Consider the following 18,127-nt stretch of genomic DNA (forward strand, 5'->3'; position numbering starts at 1 on the left):
AAGGTGTCAGACGTTCTAGACTGATCTTTTATATTCATCTCCTCCAATTTCCTCTCTTTCTTGGAGAATTTCATAATTTTATCTTCTGGTGTTTCATCATAATCGTGTGTGTGATTGTGGGAGTGTGTACATAATGTGGGTAGGTGTATATACATGTGGGTGGGTATATATATACATATGGTTGGGCATATATATATACATATATATGAACACACACATATATGAGTGGATGTATATACACGTGGGTGGGTGTGCAGGCATGTGCATGTGGAATTCAGAGATCGACTCCAGGTGGCTTCCCTTATTGCTCTCCACCTCAGTGTTTGAGACAGGTTCTTTCACTGAACTAGAAGCTCTCCGATACATCTAGGCTGGCCAGTCAGAGGGTTCTAGGGACCTGTCTCTTTCAGGCCTTTTAGCACTGAGATTTAGGCACATGCTACGGTGCCTCGCTCTTAATGTCATGCTGGGAACTGACCTCAGGTTCCTGGGCCTGCACAGCAAGACCTCTCCTGCCCATCTCCCCAGTCCCATCACTGTAATTTAAAATTATACAGTTGTTCTTTTTTCTTTTTCTTTTTTTTTCGACACAGGGTTTCTCTGTGGTTTTGGAGCCTGTCCTGGAACTAGCTCTTGTAGACCAGGCTGGTCTCGTACTCACAGAGATCCACCTGCCTCTGCCTCCCACGTGCTGGGATTAAAGGTGTGCGCCACCACCGCCTGGCTCTCTTTTATTTTTGCTTCAAGTGGTGCGGGAGAATTGTCTGTATTCTGTCAATCATGTTTTAAATAAACACGAATTGGCCAGACAGGAAGTATAGGTGGGTCAACCAGACAGGAAGTAGAGGCGAGGTGATGAGAATAGGAGTATTCTGGGAAGAAGGAAGCTCCCTCGGGAGTCCAGCCCAGACCACCGAAGAAGCAAGATATGACCTGCCCCACTGAGAAAGGTCATGCGGCTAACATAGATCAGAATAATGGGTTAATATAAGCTACAAGAGCTAATAAGTAGCCTGAGCTAATGGGCCAATCAATTTATAATTAATGGAGATCTCTTTGTGATTTTCTCTGGGACTAAACAGCTGGGGGACAGGGCGGGACAGAAACCCCAACAAGCCAGGCCCTCATGTTACATTCAAGAAGCTTTTTTTTTTTGTTCTGTATGGTCATAAAATATGTCCTTTTGGTCCTCATCTGTGGTTGTTCTGTCTTCCCTAATGTCAGAGTGATGGTAGCAATAGCCAAGGTAGGATGAAAACCTAGGGCATGGCAGACCTCCACAGAGATCACTTCCATAGCACCAGTGTTCCCTGACACCTGGTCTGACTACGTTTGCCCGTTCATTGTTACATTGCTGTGGGGTAGTAAGGGTGCTGGGCAGTTCCACAGGGAGACCCCCTGTGCCTAAGCCTCTTGTACCTCTCTCTTTCACTGGGTTTTTCCTGCAGGGCTAACCTTCGTTCACTGCCTACTGTAGAATGGGTAAGTAGGTAAAGGCACACACGCCAGACTGTTCTTGTTCCAGGAGCAGAGCCAGGAAAGGGGGCTGGCATCCTCATCCTTCTTGTAGAGTTCAATCTAATCCCACTGTTTCTAGCTCTGGTTGGTGGTTTCAGGGTTTGTTCCTCCCGCGAGTGTCTCCCAGGGGTTGGGCAGCATCTTCCCATGTATCTCCTGAGGCTCCGTGACACTTTAGCTTCGTGAGGGTCTGGGCTTCCCAGGCTCATGCCATCTTTGGAAAGGGTGTTGACATTTTTCAGCTGCTATTATCTCTGTCCCCACCCTTGCGGTCCAGCAGGAACATTCTTCTATTTTTGTAAGGAGGTAGAAATACTCGTCCAAGATGTCACTCTTAATCCTGAGTGGTCTTTTCTGAATGCTTCTCCAGGCCCAGAGGGAGGGCAAATATGCTCCAGGGGCCCATGGGTCAGAAGCCTGGGAAGGTGATACAATGGTACCAGTACAAGAAAAGAGCCCGTCTCTAGTCCAGGCTGACTGGAGTTTGCCATGTAGCCAAAGATGACTTTGAAGTTCTGACCCTCAAGTGCTGGAATTACAGGCACACATATATGCCCCCTTTGCACTGTGACAGGGATCAAACCTAGGGCTTTATGCACACCAGAAAAATACCCGAACAACTGAGTGTGTCTGCCCCAGGCCTCCTTTATTTTAACTGTTGTTGTTGTTGAAACATTTTTGAACCCTAAGATCTTTCTGAAACTGCTTGGTGATGGGAATATGAAGACTGTGATATATGGTGCCTGCTCCAAAGTATATTATAGTCCAGAGTCATGGAGGTGTGTGAGTGTGTCATGTGAGTGTGTCCAAACACAGAATCTTCACAGCCCTCACAGAGGGCACAGCGGCTCCTGCCAGCCCAGGGTAAGAGATGGTATCTCTGGGAGGCTGAGATTACTGGATGTGAAACTAGGGGAAAGGCATTCCCAGCAGAGAGACCTATGGGTGCAGAGCAGGCATCTAGAGACTGAAGAGTAGATTGAAGCAGCCAGTGCAAGGGAGGAGTGGTCAGCCCCGTGGTTATCACTGTCCTTGCTAGGGAGGCGTGTGAAATAGGCTATGCCAACAGAAGCAACAGTGTCTTCCTCCCTCTGGAAAGCTGAGACAACTCAAAACATAAAACGAGGGTAATCTGAAGGTCGCAGAGGGGCAAGACATTAAATGCTGGTTCAGTGACAAGAATGGGTTTGTTCTAGTTCCCAAATGACAAGCCGCTTCCTGTCCACGTCTATCCTCTGGTGTACAAACAGTTATGAAACAGGCCCCAGAAAAACTCACATTAGTAAATCTCATTCTCCTAGTCCTGCCAGCTGAGATTATTTACTTTTTATAACTGGGTCTCTTACCCCGCACCCCCAGCAGATGCAGTGCTTACAAGCTCTGGGGACATGTGAGTTTTGGGTGATGTTTTGACAGATCCTCAGTGAGAATAACTGAGGTCCAGTTGCCCCTCTGCCACAGGCACAGATGTGGCCTTCAGTAGGGCCCTGCCCTGTCTTGGCTCCCATTGCCTTCCTTGGCAAATAGGAGGAATTAAATTAGATTACCTTCAAGGTTTGTTCCCAAACAGAAATTGGATGCAGGCAGTTTTAGCTTTATAAAGATGAGTATTAAGAAAGAGGCAAGGTTTTTCATTTTATTTTGTTTTTAAAAAATGCTAAAAAGAGAGTGGTAATTCCTTTAAACGCTTAATAAGCAAGCAAAAGGGAAACTGCCCCATCTTTCCTTACCTCTCCCACCGTGTTTATAGCTTTGGATTCACAAACTCCAGAGAGGAATATGCCACCAAAGGCATACACATATCACAGACACCACCCACACATATATGCCACACTACACATACCAACATACAGCATGCAGACACCCCTACGCTAACATATAACACATACATCATCTACTACACACACTACATACAGCAGCATAGTACAACATACACATGCCCAACATGTACACACACACACGAGTTATAAAATGTGTCAGATTCTGTTACACTTCTGAAAAAGTTGGAAGAACAGCCCTTTTAAGAAGTCAACTGCTGTGGAAACAATGATGCCCTGTTTAGATGTTTTCTGAAACACTTAGGTATTTTGAACCCCTCCCCTGTCCCCCCCCCCCCCCAGTGATTGGAGCAGTAACCTAAACCCTGAGGACTGGCTGGGACGTGATGGCCTGGGCATCTGGGAACCTGTGATGTGAGAGGACATTTCTTTTTCCTCTTAGGGGTTCTCTAAACTCCCTGGAGTGAAGGAAGTACCCCAGGATGCTCTCCCAGCAGGGCTGTGTGATGCCTTGGGTTAGCGCCCTAAGCAGAGGCTGGACAGGGCTTTCAGGGCTCAGATCTCAGGCCACTGGCACAGAGGCCCAGCGGACTGGCTGCATGGGACAGCGCAGACCTTTCCACAAGCCTCCAGAGGAGATGCGGCACAGTCTTTGTGTCTGTCGTCAGTTCAGAAGGGCTTATGCCCCGCTAGCCTTGTGCGACTCTCAAAGAACACTGCCTTAGCGACTTTTTATTCTGACTTATGCTCTGTTCCCAAATGATCAGGCTGCTCTTGGTGCCAGCAGCAGATGTCTTATTCCATCTGCATTTTATCTCAGCCCTCCCACACCCGAAAACTCTCCCAGGATTTTTACAGCTTTTTTTGACAAACAATTAAAATAGACATTGAAGTTGGTTTCTTTTCAGACCTGCTATCCTGTTTTAATGACCCACTATTTTTGGTGAGGGGTGTGTGTGTGTGTGCACACATGCGCGTGTGTTTGAGGCCTTACTGTGTGTCGAGCCCTGAATGGTGATAGTATCATGTACAACATACAGTTTCATAAAGTCTTACCTTGAGGCTTCAGATAAATGCAGCTCCTCCTTTTAATTGGCTGCCTATTTCCTGCTGCTCCTCTCTCTTCTTCTCCTTTCTATCCTCTATGTCTCATCTCTCTTCCTCTGTGGTTTCCCACTCTTTGGGGAGGGGCAGGATTTCCTGCTCACAAGTTGGTCGGTTTCTGGGAGGAGTCAAAAGACCTGGTTCAAAACTGAAACCAGCTGGTCTGCCACATGATACAATGTATCTGAATCCAAGCCTCAGGAAGAGGGCCCTTTCTGAGGACTCAGCCTGCAGCAGTGAGACACCTGCAAGAGGGAGCCAATCCCGGCGTAAGCATCAGGCTCCCCAAAGGACAGAGGGACCCCATGCAGCCTGGCATGGAGATGTTGGAAGTGGTCCTGGTTGCCCTGGAAACTTTCCCGTTACTATTGTTAGCCCTAAACTCTGTGGAAGCAACCCTAGTAGAACCATGTTCCACCCGAGCAGGTGCTCAATTCATAGTCTTGGCTTTGCCTCAGAGGAAGTTACTGAAACTTGAACTGTGTTTGGGCAGATTTCTCTTCCCCACCAGGAGAGACTCTAGGGACCTTTTCCATAAGGCCTGTGTGCCTTTAGGTGAGTTTCAGACCGTCACAATAGCCCCAGCAGTTAGGGGCTAGGGTGGATGAGGAAGGAGACCCAGAGGAGCAGAGACAAACCCAGTCAGAGATAACCCCAGTCAAAGACACACACACCCTTGCAGACACACAGACACATACGTGCACACACACACACAATTATCCACTTCTTACTGCTTATTGATTCACATAGCCAACAGATATTTGAAGAGCACCTGCTTGGTCCCAGCACTAAGTCATGTGATGGTCAGCTCTTTTTTTCTTCAGGTGATTTAGCATGGGCACACACTGAGCTTGGGAGTTACTCAGCATGGTGGCACACACTGGATGCAGAGGCGAGAGGTCTTGACCTCAGTGAGAGGATGGGTCATTGAGTGATGGTGTCTCCTGTGGGGAAGGCTCACAGCCTCTTTCTTAGCCTACATGGGCATTGGCTTCTTTCAGTGACCCTTCTTGCAATACCCAGTTCGGAGAAGACAGGAACTGTGTCCTTCTTTCATTTCCGGTATTTTCTCCAGACAACTCTGGGCTCTAACAAGTTTTACCTTATTTTCTGCAGCACTCTGAAAACTTCTAACCACAGACTGGATACTCTTCATCAGGTCCACATTTTAATTTTTTAAATTAAATTCCCTTATTCGTATTTGAGTGAGTTAAAAGAAAATGGGTTGGGACGGGGAACAAACAAGACCTCCTTTACTTCAGTTGTTGGGCCTACTCCATATAATTCTGGAAAGTTTCGTAAGGACTGTTTTTATTTTTATTTAGTGTTTTTTTTTTTGTTCCTATTCTTTGTTTCTGGTGGGTTTCCTCTCTCAAGGCAAGGGAGCAATGGGCTTTGCCAGAGTGAGACACACGGGGGCATCTTCATTGTGAAACCGCCTACTCCTTCAGTTATGCGCATCCCAAGCGAACATCATCAGTGAAAGGCCGGCCAGATTTCTGACGTGTAATTTGAAGGGTCAAACCACGTCCAAACCACTGCTGTGCTGCTCTGCTGCACACAGAACAGACAGAGCAACACATCTCTAAGACAGCCGTGACTTGCCTGGAAGGTTAGGTAAAGCCATATGAAAGACAAACATGGAAGGAGCGTGGGCTTCAGTGATAGGAGACTTCCTCAAGTCAGAAGAGCACTGACCTGTTCTCAAGCCAACTAAACAAACAATTAGCCAGGCGTAGCGTTCTACAGCCATGGCCCCAGTGCACAGGCTGGAAGGTTACAAGCCAGGGCAACAACAAGACACTGTCTCCAAAACAACAGGGAGTAATTATTGACTCTGAGGTTTTAGTCTCCTAATTATTCTGAACTTCCACTCTTTTGGGGGTTCTCTTTTCTTTTCTCACTCATTCTTCCTTCTTCAAGATGGAATCCCATGTAGCTCAGGCTGGCCTCAAACCCAATAACAGATACTGGCCTTGAACTCTTGATCCACCTGCCTCCACTCCTAAATCACCATGATTAAAAGTATATGCCTGGCAGTGGTGGCACACGCCTTTAATCCCAGCACTTGGAAGGCAGAGGCAAGTGGATCTCTGTGAGTTTGAGGCCAGCCTGGTGTACAAGAGCTAGTTCCAGGACAGGCTCCAAAGCTACAGAGAAACCCTGTCTCGAAAAACCAAACCATGTCCCCATTCAACTTCTCTTAAACATAAAATAACTTTCTGATTTTTAAAAACAGATCAACAGTTCTATAGTAGTGATTCTCAAGCTTCCCAATTCTATAACATTTTCATACAATTTCTCATGTTGTGGTAATCCCCAACCACAAAATTATTTCACTGCTACATCATAACTCTAACTTTGATACTATTATGAATTGTAATGCAAGTATCTGATATACATTACATCTGACATGTGACTGCAAGGAGTCACAGCCTACAGACTGACCATTGGTATTCTGAGACAAAGTTTCTCTGTAGCTTTGGAACCTGTCCTGGAACTAGCTCTTGTAGACCAGGCTGGCCTCGAACTCACAGAGATCCGCCTGCCTCTGCCTCCTGAGTGCTGGAATTAAAGGCGTGTGCCACCACTGTGTGGCTCTGACTCCAAAATTCTTACTTTACCCAGGTGAGGGCAAGAATCAGGATGCTTGCAGCTCTCCATAGGAGGCAAGGTCTTGACCCTGAAGAAACTGAGTTTTGCTGGAGAGGCATAGACTGAGCATGTGACTGTGAGTGTGTCTTGGCTTCCATTTCTGAACAAAATGTAGGAAAGCACCCTGATTCAGTACGCTGAAATACAGAAGAACACACCTTTCCACACACGGGTGGGGCTCCTGGAATACAGAGGAACACAGTCTTCCACAGGAGGCAGAGCTACCTCCATTCAGTGCCCCTGGAATACAGAGGAACATAACCTTCTGCCTGTGGGGGCAGCAGCTTCCCATAGCTCAGCATGACCAGTAACTAGCTCACCCTGAAATTGGCCATCAGTCAGGGTAGACTGTGTCCTTGAAGAGCGGTTTGGATCAGTTTGGTGATTTTTTGTGTCCTTATCTCCACCCATTCCTAAACCACTTTCTATTATAACTTATATTACCATATCTTTTTAGACCTTAAACATTTTCTTAGATAAATAACTTCAGCTTTTATGACATTCAACCTTATACATTTACATCTCTTTTGTAAGTTTCTTGTTAAAATTTGGCAACAAAGAAAATGGTATAACTATCTAATCCCATCAGAGACCCAAGAAGGATGTAATATTACCTGAGTAAACAGGAAGTGCAGAGCAAGCAACTTCCAAAACTATAGAAGTGACAGAGACAGCTGACTGCTTGGACCGTCACCTAAACTGTCTCTGTAATGTTGCGACATCTCTTTTGCCTACAGACCTAGAATATCTTACAGACTTTTCTGGGGAGCAGGAATTTTGAAGAACTGTCCTATCTTGTCTTGGCAAAGTTCAACAGTTCCCTTATTTTGTGTCCTGTGTGTCCAATTTGGACAACATATTGTCAACAGTCGAGGCTACGACAGTTTATGCCCACTGGTTAACCTTGCCACAATGAAAGCAAACTCCATATAGAGGTTCTTCAATGGCCATCATCTTGGAAGTAGATTGGTGCTGCCAGGGGCAGACATGTCTCACTGTCATGAAAAACCTTGTGTTATTAAAACATCTTAGATGCCATATTATGTAGCTCTCTGAAGGCTTTAAAGGTCATCTATATATCTAAAATATGTCTGTTTAACCTTGAGAATATACATAATATGAGTACAAATTTGATTATTACAGATGACTAACTACTAACCTACATTTCTTAATTATCCTAAGTAGTTTATAATAATAGCTTTAGAAGTTCACATTACATTGTTAAATGAACTGCATAGGTGCAACACCTTAAACAAGAGTAGAAACATGTATACAGCTTGTTATAACAAAATAACCTTAAATTTGTATCAATATACAAAAATCCATATCTATATAAAATACTTGAGATTAGTAGTTGCCTTTTAGTTTAAAAGTAGGTTTAGTAATTTACCCCTTTGTCCTATCATTTCTATGCTTCCCTTTGTTTTTCTCAGAAAGAGATCCCCAAGTCTAACATCCTTTCCTCCCTGACCATGACCAATAACAATTTACAAATAACCACCTCAAAAGACAAACATGAGCATCGTGTACTCTACAGTGCTTCTTCCTGTTGTGTGGGGGTGATGACATCCTTGGGGGCCCTGGGGAAAATTGAAATAATGGTCAAGTCCTGGGAAAACTAGCTGTATCATTTGTCCAGTCTTTGCGTAATGGGGAAGTTCAGGGCTTATCTGAAGTCCTGGCTCGAGTAGCCTATGAGGCTGGACCGTCTCAGACACTAGTTTTGAAGTTGTTCTGATCTTTGAGGAAACTGCAGCAGAGGCATTCTGAGAGGCTGAATTACCTGAGTTATCTTTATTGGTGTTTTGTAAAGATAACAGACCTGCATTAACAAGTATGGAATGAATAGTGTTTCGTCAGCTAAAGATGATTTTCTGGTCTATGTTTGAGCAGGTAAACGGCATCTGTCAACTTTATAAGTCTGCTTGGACTGCATAACGAGACTGTAATATAAATCTCTATGCCACACGAAAGAACAGCATGCCATAAGAAGTCATAAGGACTCGAGCCAACAAGACGCATCGTGTCTCACCCATCTCATAACTGTTCCCGTTACAGAGGGATCAGCTTATACATCACCTGTCTTCTAGCATTTTTCTTGATTTCTCCCTTTATGTCTGCAGCCAAGATTTTCAGGAGGTCTCTTGCAAATCAATCTGGTCTTTGTTAATTTTGAAGGAATCTATAGCTTTTTGTTTCCCATGGAAACAAAGGCAAAACCTCTCCCCTAATGCAACACATTTCCTGATTTCCATTCTAAAGTTAAGATATTCTTAAAATGTACAGGCTGCTTTCATTTAGTAGCCTTTTCCACAATCCGATATTTCTTAGCTGTCATTTTTTTTTTGTTCAATAGATTCTTAAAAATTCAAAGTTAGCAGAGTACTGTACAGGATCCAGAAGCCCTATGTATTTCCCATCTTTCTGTGCCTTATTCTTCTTATATTACTTTACTCTTTCTTTAAAGACTTTACTATTTTTAGACTATTTACTTTTTTATGACTGTCTATACTCATACTCTTGAGCACCTAAGCTTATATCCAAGCGTACTGTACCTATTTAGAAGTTTTCTCAGCCCAGGTCTGGATTTTTTCTTTTGCATGTTTGTAGTATTTCTCTGACCACATGGGCCAAACCTTAAGCTACTAGGCTACCTGCCACATGGCTCCACTTAAGACCTGGCACTGGCGACTGGCTCTGCCTGCCCCCTTGGGTGGGTGAGAGCCGAGCCTCATTCCCTCGGGCCCCGGCTGGGAGCCACGTTTATCGCCCCAGCTCTGGGAAGTTACTGGGTTTATGCTGCCGTGGGCATTTCTATAGAATCCTGTTCTGTCTAGTATTCTCCATCTAAGTGTTTGGCTGCAAACCATGGCCTCTTAGAGGAACCATGCCTCTGGACACCATGCGCAGTGGGTTCTGTGTCCAGGACTTTTCTCAGCTTTCCTAGACCCTATGTTCGAATATATGGGCTGGGCCTCCACGTTGGATGCCAAATGGAGCATGTCTTTCTTGTCGGACTTTCTGTGGACCACCAGTCCGCCAAATAATATACAGAGACTTCTTAGTAATTATGAAAGCTAGGCCTTTAGCGCAGGCTTGTTTCCACCCGGCTCTTATAAACGGAATTCACCTGTTTCCATTCATTTACATTCTGCTATGTGGCTTTCTACCTCTCCTCAATTTTCTACTTCCCACTCCCTTGGTGTCTTGCTGGTGAAATCCCCTATGCCAGATTCCAAACCAGAGTTCCTATCTCTTCCTGGAAATCCTGCCTAACCTCTTCTGCCTACCTATTGGCCATTCAGCTTTTTATTAAACCAATTGATTGTCTCAGGCAGACAAAGTAAAGCAGTGACATACCTTTACACAGTGTGATAAAATAGACAGCAATGTAGTAATAAGAGCGGCGGGGCTGCGTCCCCAGCACCCCCTGCCGCCTGCTAGCTTATGCCCGAAATAACAACACACAAATTGTATTCATTTAAACACTGCTTGGCCCATTTCTATCTAGCCTCTTCTCGGCTAACTCTGTTATCCCGATCAACCCATCTCTAATAATCTGTGAGCACCTGTCTTACTGGGAAGATTCTAGCCTACGTCCATTCTGGGTCGGAGCTTCATTGTGTGCATCTGCCCAGGAGTGGGGAGCATGGCGTCTCTCTGAGGCGTTTGCTCTCGAGAGCAGAGCTGTCGAGTCTGAGCTCACTTCCTCTTCCTCCCAGCATTCTGTTCTGTTTTCTCCACCCACCTGTGTTCTAACCTATGAGGGCCAGCCACGCAGTTTCTTTATTTTTTTAACCAATGGCCTTCCTCCATCACAACAACTCTTTTCCATGTAGTTTCCGTTTGCTTCAGTCCAGTCCTGCAAAATTTGTTATTATTGTTGCTTAATATTAATCTTGACTCTGCTATGTCAGTCCTGTCATCAACAGAACCAACAAAGATTCCTTTGTCATCTTTCCTAGGTTGATGCTTACACTGCCAAATAAGACCAAGAATAGTTTTTGTCTCTGTGGAGTAAGGGACTTGTTCTGTTTGAGGAAGACATGGTCTCTCCCCTCAGGAAGGTAGGCTGTGAGGGTCATGATGTGCCCATGATGCAGTTGAGAGGAAAATCTGCTAGCACAGGCTGACACGAGACTTGGACTTCACAACTGCAAGATTCTGAGAGGCGAAAAGATTCCAGCAGCTCAGGCTAACAGGCTGGGCAGTGTGAGGGAGCATCTATAAGAGATGCTATATTGTAACCTGAATAAGTTAGTGTTATCTGTATGCTTGCCCCGCTTGTGTTTTATACATAGACAGACTCTCTGAATAGACACCTAACACAGCCTTCACACCAAAGAAACAGAGCACACAGTTTGATACATAATTTACTTATGGGCAGAAAACTTTGAAATTCTCAGGGGTATATCTTCCTCAGAGATAAAGAGAATATGGGTGTGAGGAGGTACTAGTATCAAAGGGTAGAAAAGGAACCCGAGGGAACCAGCGTCCATGCTGGGCAGCCTGCAAAGGCAGACAAGAGGTAGATAGAAACAGGTCACAGAGATGCTAGAACCCCACAGGTATTTAGTGTCTACACTGTTGATGGAGGAACAGCGAGGTGTGAGGTTCTGATGGGGGACCAGCCTGTGAGGCAATGTGGGAAAGGAGCTGGACAAGGTGTTGAATGGTCAGAGGAGCAAGCGTTCTGCAGTCACTGGAAGAGCGACCGAAGGGCCAGATTGGCTGAGCTCCTGGGAGCTCTGAGCTCATTAAGGCTGGACTCTGCCTTAGCACAGGGTCAAGTGTCTGGATTTGGAAACAGAAAGAACACTGGTGTCACTGAAACTTCCGACATGTCTCTTTCATTTGTTAATCACACCACATTACCACTGCTCTTCCCCTGGGGATGACAAGGACAGATTTTAGGGAGAAATGTCAATTGTCAGAGTCAAAAGCGCTGGGGAGTTTGGGTTTGTGGACCTAAATGGAATGGAGTGTCTGTATGTAAAGGTAGCTTGGGAGAGCAGAGAGTCAGGGTGACATGCCCACATCTGGTCAGAGTAGGTGACATTGAAGATCCCGAGGGAGTGGTATCAGGATGTCCTCTTGGCCCTGCATGGGTGGGGAGGGGTTACCTCTGGGGAGTCCCACAGTGTTACTATGTTAGCTGTTGGCACACTATCAGCTCTGACTTCAGGGAGAGGACTCGGTTCTGTCACAAAGGTCTTTTCTGTTTCTAAGTTGTAACTTCTCATGGTGGTCAGAGTCTACCGGTTCAGCTGGGCAGAGAACCTCTGCTCCCACCAGATAGGTGATTTCTCCGCCCCCATCCTCCCTCTCCCTTCTCTTCCCCTCTGCTCACTCTTTCTCCTTTCTTCTCTCTTATTCTCTCTTTTCTCCCAACTTCCTTCCCTCTCCTCCTCCAGTCTTATTTCCTCTCCCCCTGCTCTCTCCTCTCCTCCCCTCTCAAATAGTGATCCAAAAATGCTAACACCTGTAGAACTTTTGATAGTTTCACTCTTCTGTGAATAGAGTTGTACCGGGCAGCATGTATGAAGCAGAGCTATTCACAGCGCTGGGTGAGAGGGATTAAAGACTGAGATGGAGTATAAAATGTTTTTATTTCAAAATGAAAAACGGTAGTCATCGTAATAATAATAATAATAATAACAACAATAAAAATAACAGTATAAAAAGCGCATCTCCTTCCCTAATGCAAAATGATAGCTCCTTGATCGCTCCCACAACCTTGGACAAATCACAGTACATGCTACATAGCAGCAAAAGTCAATCCCAGACCCCTTGGGTGATCTGTGCTGGGTCAGTTCTGGATTCGGTGCCTTCTGGGAACAGCGCGATACTCTGCTCTCTCCCACCGGAGTCATGGTCTCTCTGTCTCTTTGTCTTTGTCTCCCTCCTCTGCCAGTCGCCTCCTTAGGAGGCATGCTGCCTGAGGGACAGGACCCGGCTACTCAGGGTCTCCACCTCCTGTGCCTTGCTTCTTTCCAGCAGGGCCTGCTTGTGGAGGGACTGTTGCTCGCAAGCTTCCCTCAGCTCTGTCACTGCTGCCTCCTGGTCGCGCAGACGACTGGCCGCTGTGAAGGGGCTGCACACGGTCTCCACCAGGCCGAGAACCACACCGAAGAGAGCCAGCACACTGCCCAGCACGTACAGCTTCACCAGCTTCCCGCGGGGCTTCTGCGCCATCACCTCCTTGGCCAAAGGGATCAGCTCCTGCACACTTTCCATCATCTGGGCTCCTCTGGGCTGTGGGTGGCGGGGCCTGCAGAAGTAGCAGAGAAGAGGGGGCTTGAGCCTTCGAGCGGGAGACAGCAACAAAACAGGGGACCCTGACGCCGGAGAGGGGGTGGGGTGAGTCAGAGGTAGCAGGAGAGATGGCAGCTGGGGAGGGAACCTGCGGCCTCTCGCCCTCACTTGGTTCCTGCTAACAGACTCACCTAGGGTGCAGTGCGAGCCGAGACAGCACTTGCTGGCGGTGGTCAGGAGTAGGTGCGTCAGGTTGTCCTTAGCGTCCTCCTTCCCGCGGCCGCCGCTCTTTGGGAGAGACACTCCGCAGCTGCAGCGCTCAGCGTCCTGAGCCCTTTTATCTTTAGCCTGGGATCCGCCTCCTGGCTCGTTGACCTGGGCCCCAGTCTGCAACCGCCAGGAAAAGAAAGGGGAGGAGGAAGGAGAACTGGTAGCGCAGCAGGGGACCCGGGGAGGAGGTGGCCACGAGCTGTGCACGCCCCTGCCATGTGCACCCTAAGACCCTAGACCGCGGGTGCTGCAGAGGCTGAGAGCCCAAGGCACTACTTCACCGTGTAGCCAAGGAAGAGGACTCATACCAAGAGGTGATGGATGTCATGCTTCCCTGACAGGACACACTTTCTTTTTTCGTGTCTGTAGGTGGCCAACTCCTGTAGTCCCAGAGGAACCCAAAAAAGACCCTAATGAGAAAATCTGAGGTTCTACATAGTTGAAAGTTTTCATTTTCAAACAGAAAGGTCTCTCTCCTATCAGGTATAGGTGGGAAGGGGAGGGGGCAAAAGCAAGCAAGCAAGCAAACTAAACAACAATAAAAACAACAAGGCTGCTCTCATGGCTGGTGAGCTTTTACTAAATGTGGGGACATTACTAGTCATCTAATAGAAAGTTGTTCATTGTGGATTCCTTCTAATGCACAGGTGTGTGTGTGTGTGTGTGTGTGTGTGTGTGTGTGTGAGAGAGAGAGAGAGAGAGAGAGAGAGAGAGAGAGAGAGAGAGAAGCATCTCTGTCTGTAAGGTGCTTCCATCGGTATTTCTGTGTAACAGGGAACAGCCATTAAATCCAAAGCACAGGTCTGTAATCCCAGCTACTGAGGCAGGGGGATGGAAAATCCAAGCTTAGCCTGGGTAACTTACTGAGACCCTGTGTCAAAAATAAAATTAAGGAGGACTGTAGATAAGGTTCTGTGATAGAGTGCTCGCCTAGCATGTGTTAGGCTGTGTGCATCATATATATTTATAACACACACACGGTCTTCTCTTCTCCATTCACTTAAGAAGTGAAGTTGGGGGCAAGCCTTGAAGAAGGTCTGTGGTAAAACTAGTCGGCAATGGAAATGCTCCATCCTCTTGCAATGCTTCTATGCCACCCTGCCCAGATTTGGGAGAGTGTGCCGTAGACCCTGGAGTGAGGGTCCAGGATAAAGAACACTCTTAGAAGCTGCTTAGTTTGAGATTAGACATGACCCCCCCGGGTGGGGGTGGCTCTAATTTAGCTCTGGCTATTGGTGTACCTGTGTTAGCAAAGTAGGGGAAAAGGAGAGGCAGGTAGGCCAAAGGGCTTGAAGCAGGGGGTGGGGTGGGGAGGAAGGGGAACCAGCTGGCCAGAAAATTGCAAAGGTCACTGATGCAATCTTGCAACAGCCTGCTTAACCTTCCCTGTTAGAGTCTAGAGGCAGAGGGGAAAGGGTGCCATTCTTAGGGGTTCGAGGTCATTGTCCAGACTCAGAAGGCAGCATTACTGACACCCCCCTTGGTCTGCTACTAGTCCTTCAGGGCTTGTCAAAGGTGGGAATTGGCCAAGGACATGAAAGTTTGGAAATTAAAGTTCACACTTTAGTTGATACATAAGTGATCAAGGTAACCCAGGCCAAATGGGGATTATCCTTGGAGAAACATGACTTGGCTTACTATTCTTTTAACCTTGTTGAGCCGGAAAGCCCTGGAAGGAGGATTCGAGCCAAGTTTAACTTCTGTCTTGGCATTGTTCTTAAATCTTCCTGATAATTTTGGAGCACTCCTAGTAGCTAGCGGCAGTGACTGTGGAGCTTCCCCAATGACCATGAGGGTTCCAGACATAGTGGCTTCTGGGAAAGAACATGATGTATACCTTGACAGGAGAGTACCCGCTTGGCTTCCCCTCGGAAGGTGAGTCAGCCCAGTTTCTGACCCAAAACCCCAGAACTGACTGGGCAGCACGTATTTCCCGTGTTTCTGTAATTTAGACCTCAGATACAATCTGTCTCAGCCACAAAGTCGTAATTCAGCTGGGGTTCCCCTTCTCCAGGGCTCTGTCAGATGGGCATCTTTCTTCCCTCTAAAATAACCTGACCTTGACCCCTGACTCCGCTAGCTTGCCCCAGTGCCTAGATAGCACAGCATACAGATTGGGGTCACTGTTGGATTTGGTGGTGCCTGTTGAGGGAACATCAGGGGCTGAAGCAGATCACAGGGGTAGAAAGATAAAGGATCTAGGGTCAGTCATGTCCAGAGGTTTTTCAGCACAACTCTGTCTGCTGGAGAAAGACCCCTTGGCTTTCAGACGGGAGACGAGGAGGTTAGGGAGGGCTTGGGAATGAAACAAAGAGCTTGACTTGGCTGATACCAGTTTTAGAAGGACAGGTCTCTGCTGTATTTGGGTCAGACACAGGTTACGGTTTAAGATCAAACCCAGCGACAAGGTGACCAACCTTCTGTTTGACTGAGGGTTGCTGAGGGCTTCCCATGTTGAAGCTGAGACAGTCCTGAGCAGGATGGACAGCTATTCCCCTTTTTGAGTTAGTCCATTTTCTGTTACTGATGTGTAGTACTGTGTAGGTCAATTTAGCTCATGCTTCTGGAGCTCCAAGGTCAAGGATCTTTTTTCTGCGGTAGATTATGGATAAAATAAAAGGTGTCAGTGTGCATCTGTGTTTATAAAGCTTGTCTAACTGTAATCACTTCTTTAAACACTACATTCCCTTAATCTCTCAAATGGAGGTTACACTTCAACACTTAGAGTCCTGGGGTGTCACTCACACCTTACAGTCTACCCCATGTTCACTTCTCATCCTTTCAGTTTAAATTTTACCTAAATTTTATTTTGTTTATTTTTCAAGCCCTTTTCTCGATACACTGAAAGATCAGTAGCATCTGGTGAGGAAAAACCCACAAAGGGTCAGCTTCTCATTCAAGGGTGAGCTGAGAGCAAGAGCTGTCCCACAGCCGTGCTTCTGCTGCTGAGGCAGGGGACAGCGGGCTCCCAGACGGACTGTTGAGTTGTGATTGCTCTTGTCACCATTATCCTTATTTCCGACCTGCTTGCTGCCTGCAGAAAACCACTGTCCGCCCTGGGATTCCAGAAGCCTGGAGGAAGAGGATTGTCAGTGGACATAGTATGAACTATCTTTGTATTTTACACCCAACTTAAAAACATTTATACTCTTCAGTTCCACCCCACTCCTGTGTGTGTGTGTGTGTGTGTGTGTGTGTGTACATATGTGTGTGGGGGGATTGCATGTATGTGGAGGCCAGAAGTCAACCTTGAGTGTCATTCTTTGGGATACTGTCCACCTTGTTTCTTTGAGAAAGGGTCTCTTATTAGTCTGGAATCCACCAATTCTACCAGACAGGCCGGCTAGTCAGCTCCAGAGACCCACCTGTCTCCCCAGTGCTGAGATTATGCACTACCAACCTGGCTGCCTCCTCCTCTTCCCCCTCCTCTTCTTCCCTCTCCCCCTCCTCCTCTCCCCCCTCCTCCTCCTCTTTTTCTTAGCAGAGCCAATCTCTGGTTCAAATCGAGCGCTTTATCAACTAAGCTGTCTCTCCAGCTCTCCTTAATGACATCAGTTTCCTATCAGTTCAGAGGGAGGGCTTCCTGGCACTCAAGCCTCAGTGGATAATTTAGGGCTTGTTTTGCTACATTGGGATTGAACACAGGTTCCTATGTATGCTGGACGTGTGCCTTGCTACTAACCCACAGCCCCAGATAGGCAAATTTACACTTCTGGCCTTTATCTCCTCTGCGTTTGCCCGTTAGAGTTGTGCCATTCAGACACTTGCATGTGGATTCCCTGGAGTTGTTACTTAGCACACTTGATCTGACACGCTCACCTTCCTGCACTCTTCCAAACCCAGCCCACTCTCAGAATTCATGTTCCTGGCAGATGTACTTCCACTTACTGCTTCTTTAGCTTTAGATCCCATGTCAGTTCCTCGGTGAGGCCGTCCTAAGCACGTCATCTCACAAGACCCACTCAGTGCCTTTGCTTGGTGGGTTGAAAGAATTGGCATCTAAATTATATATTGTCTTCCACTCCCACTGGGGGACACATTTCATGAGGGCTAGAACTTCGCTTTGCTCTTCAGCAGTTAGCACAACCTTTAGCGCACAGTAGGTCCTCAGTAGGTAAATGTGGGTTTAATGACTAGATTATGAAACTCAGCAAGGAGAGCCCTATGAGGTTCACACACAGTCAGGTTTTTGGTCGATACTCACAAAAAGCATCTGGGTTTGGGGAGAGAGAGCTTTTGCCACTAATTCCATCTAATCCATCCCAAACATGATCACTGAATGAATAATTTCCCCAAACATTCATTTTTTTAATTTTTGTTGCCTGATTAAAATGTGAACTAGTGAGCTCCTGGCCTCTGTGTGCTGACTTTGCATATCCTGATGTTCTCTGTATTCGGAACCTCTTAGATGTGGTCTTTCTGCTGGTCTGACGTCACCTCTTGTTCTCCTCCCGTAAGACCCCCGTGCTTCCCATGGGGAGCTGAGAGAGGTTTTAAGACACAGTCTGTTGTCTGTGCTGCTGTGGTCGGGCCTACCAACTCTCACT

At 46.7% G+C, this 18,127-nt stretch overlaps 2 protein-coding genes across 2 annotated transcripts in view; one reads left to right on the forward strand and one right to left on the reverse strand.

Moving 5' to 3' along the window:
* Positions 1–18,127, forward strand: part of CUNH1orf74 (chromosome unknown C1orf74 homolog) — a 127,009-nt gene that overhangs the window by 95,326 nt on the left and 13,556 nt on the right. The gene's annotated exons all lie outside the window — the stretch shown is intronic.
* G0s2 (G0/G1 switch 2) lies at positions 12,664–13,646 on the reverse strand. The gene is made up of 2 exons (XM_041635308.1): positions 13,502–13,646; positions 12,664–13,326 (listed from the first exon to the last, which is right to left on the reverse strand). The coding sequence occupies exon 2, from the start codon at positions 13,293–13,295 to the stop codon at positions 12,978–12,980; it is 318 nt and encodes a 105-aa protein (XP_041491242.1). The 5' UTR covers positions 13,296–13,326; positions 13,502–13,646; the 3' UTR covers positions 12,664–12,977.

This window comes from Microtus oregoni, unplaced genomic scaffold, assembly GCF_018167655.1.
Source record: "Microtus oregoni isolate MIOR12 unplaced genomic scaffold, Mior012 000047F_ref0000412, whole genome shotgun sequence".
Lineage (NCBI taxonomy): Eukaryota > Metazoa > Chordata > Mammalia > Rodentia > Cricetidae > Microtus > Microtus oregoni.

What these genes read in the sequence shown, in the direction of transcription:
- G0s2 (XM_041635308.1), bottom strand. Translation starts at nt 13,295, where the DNA reads ATGATGGAAAGTGTGCAGGAGCTGATCCCTTTGGCCAAGGAGGTGATG.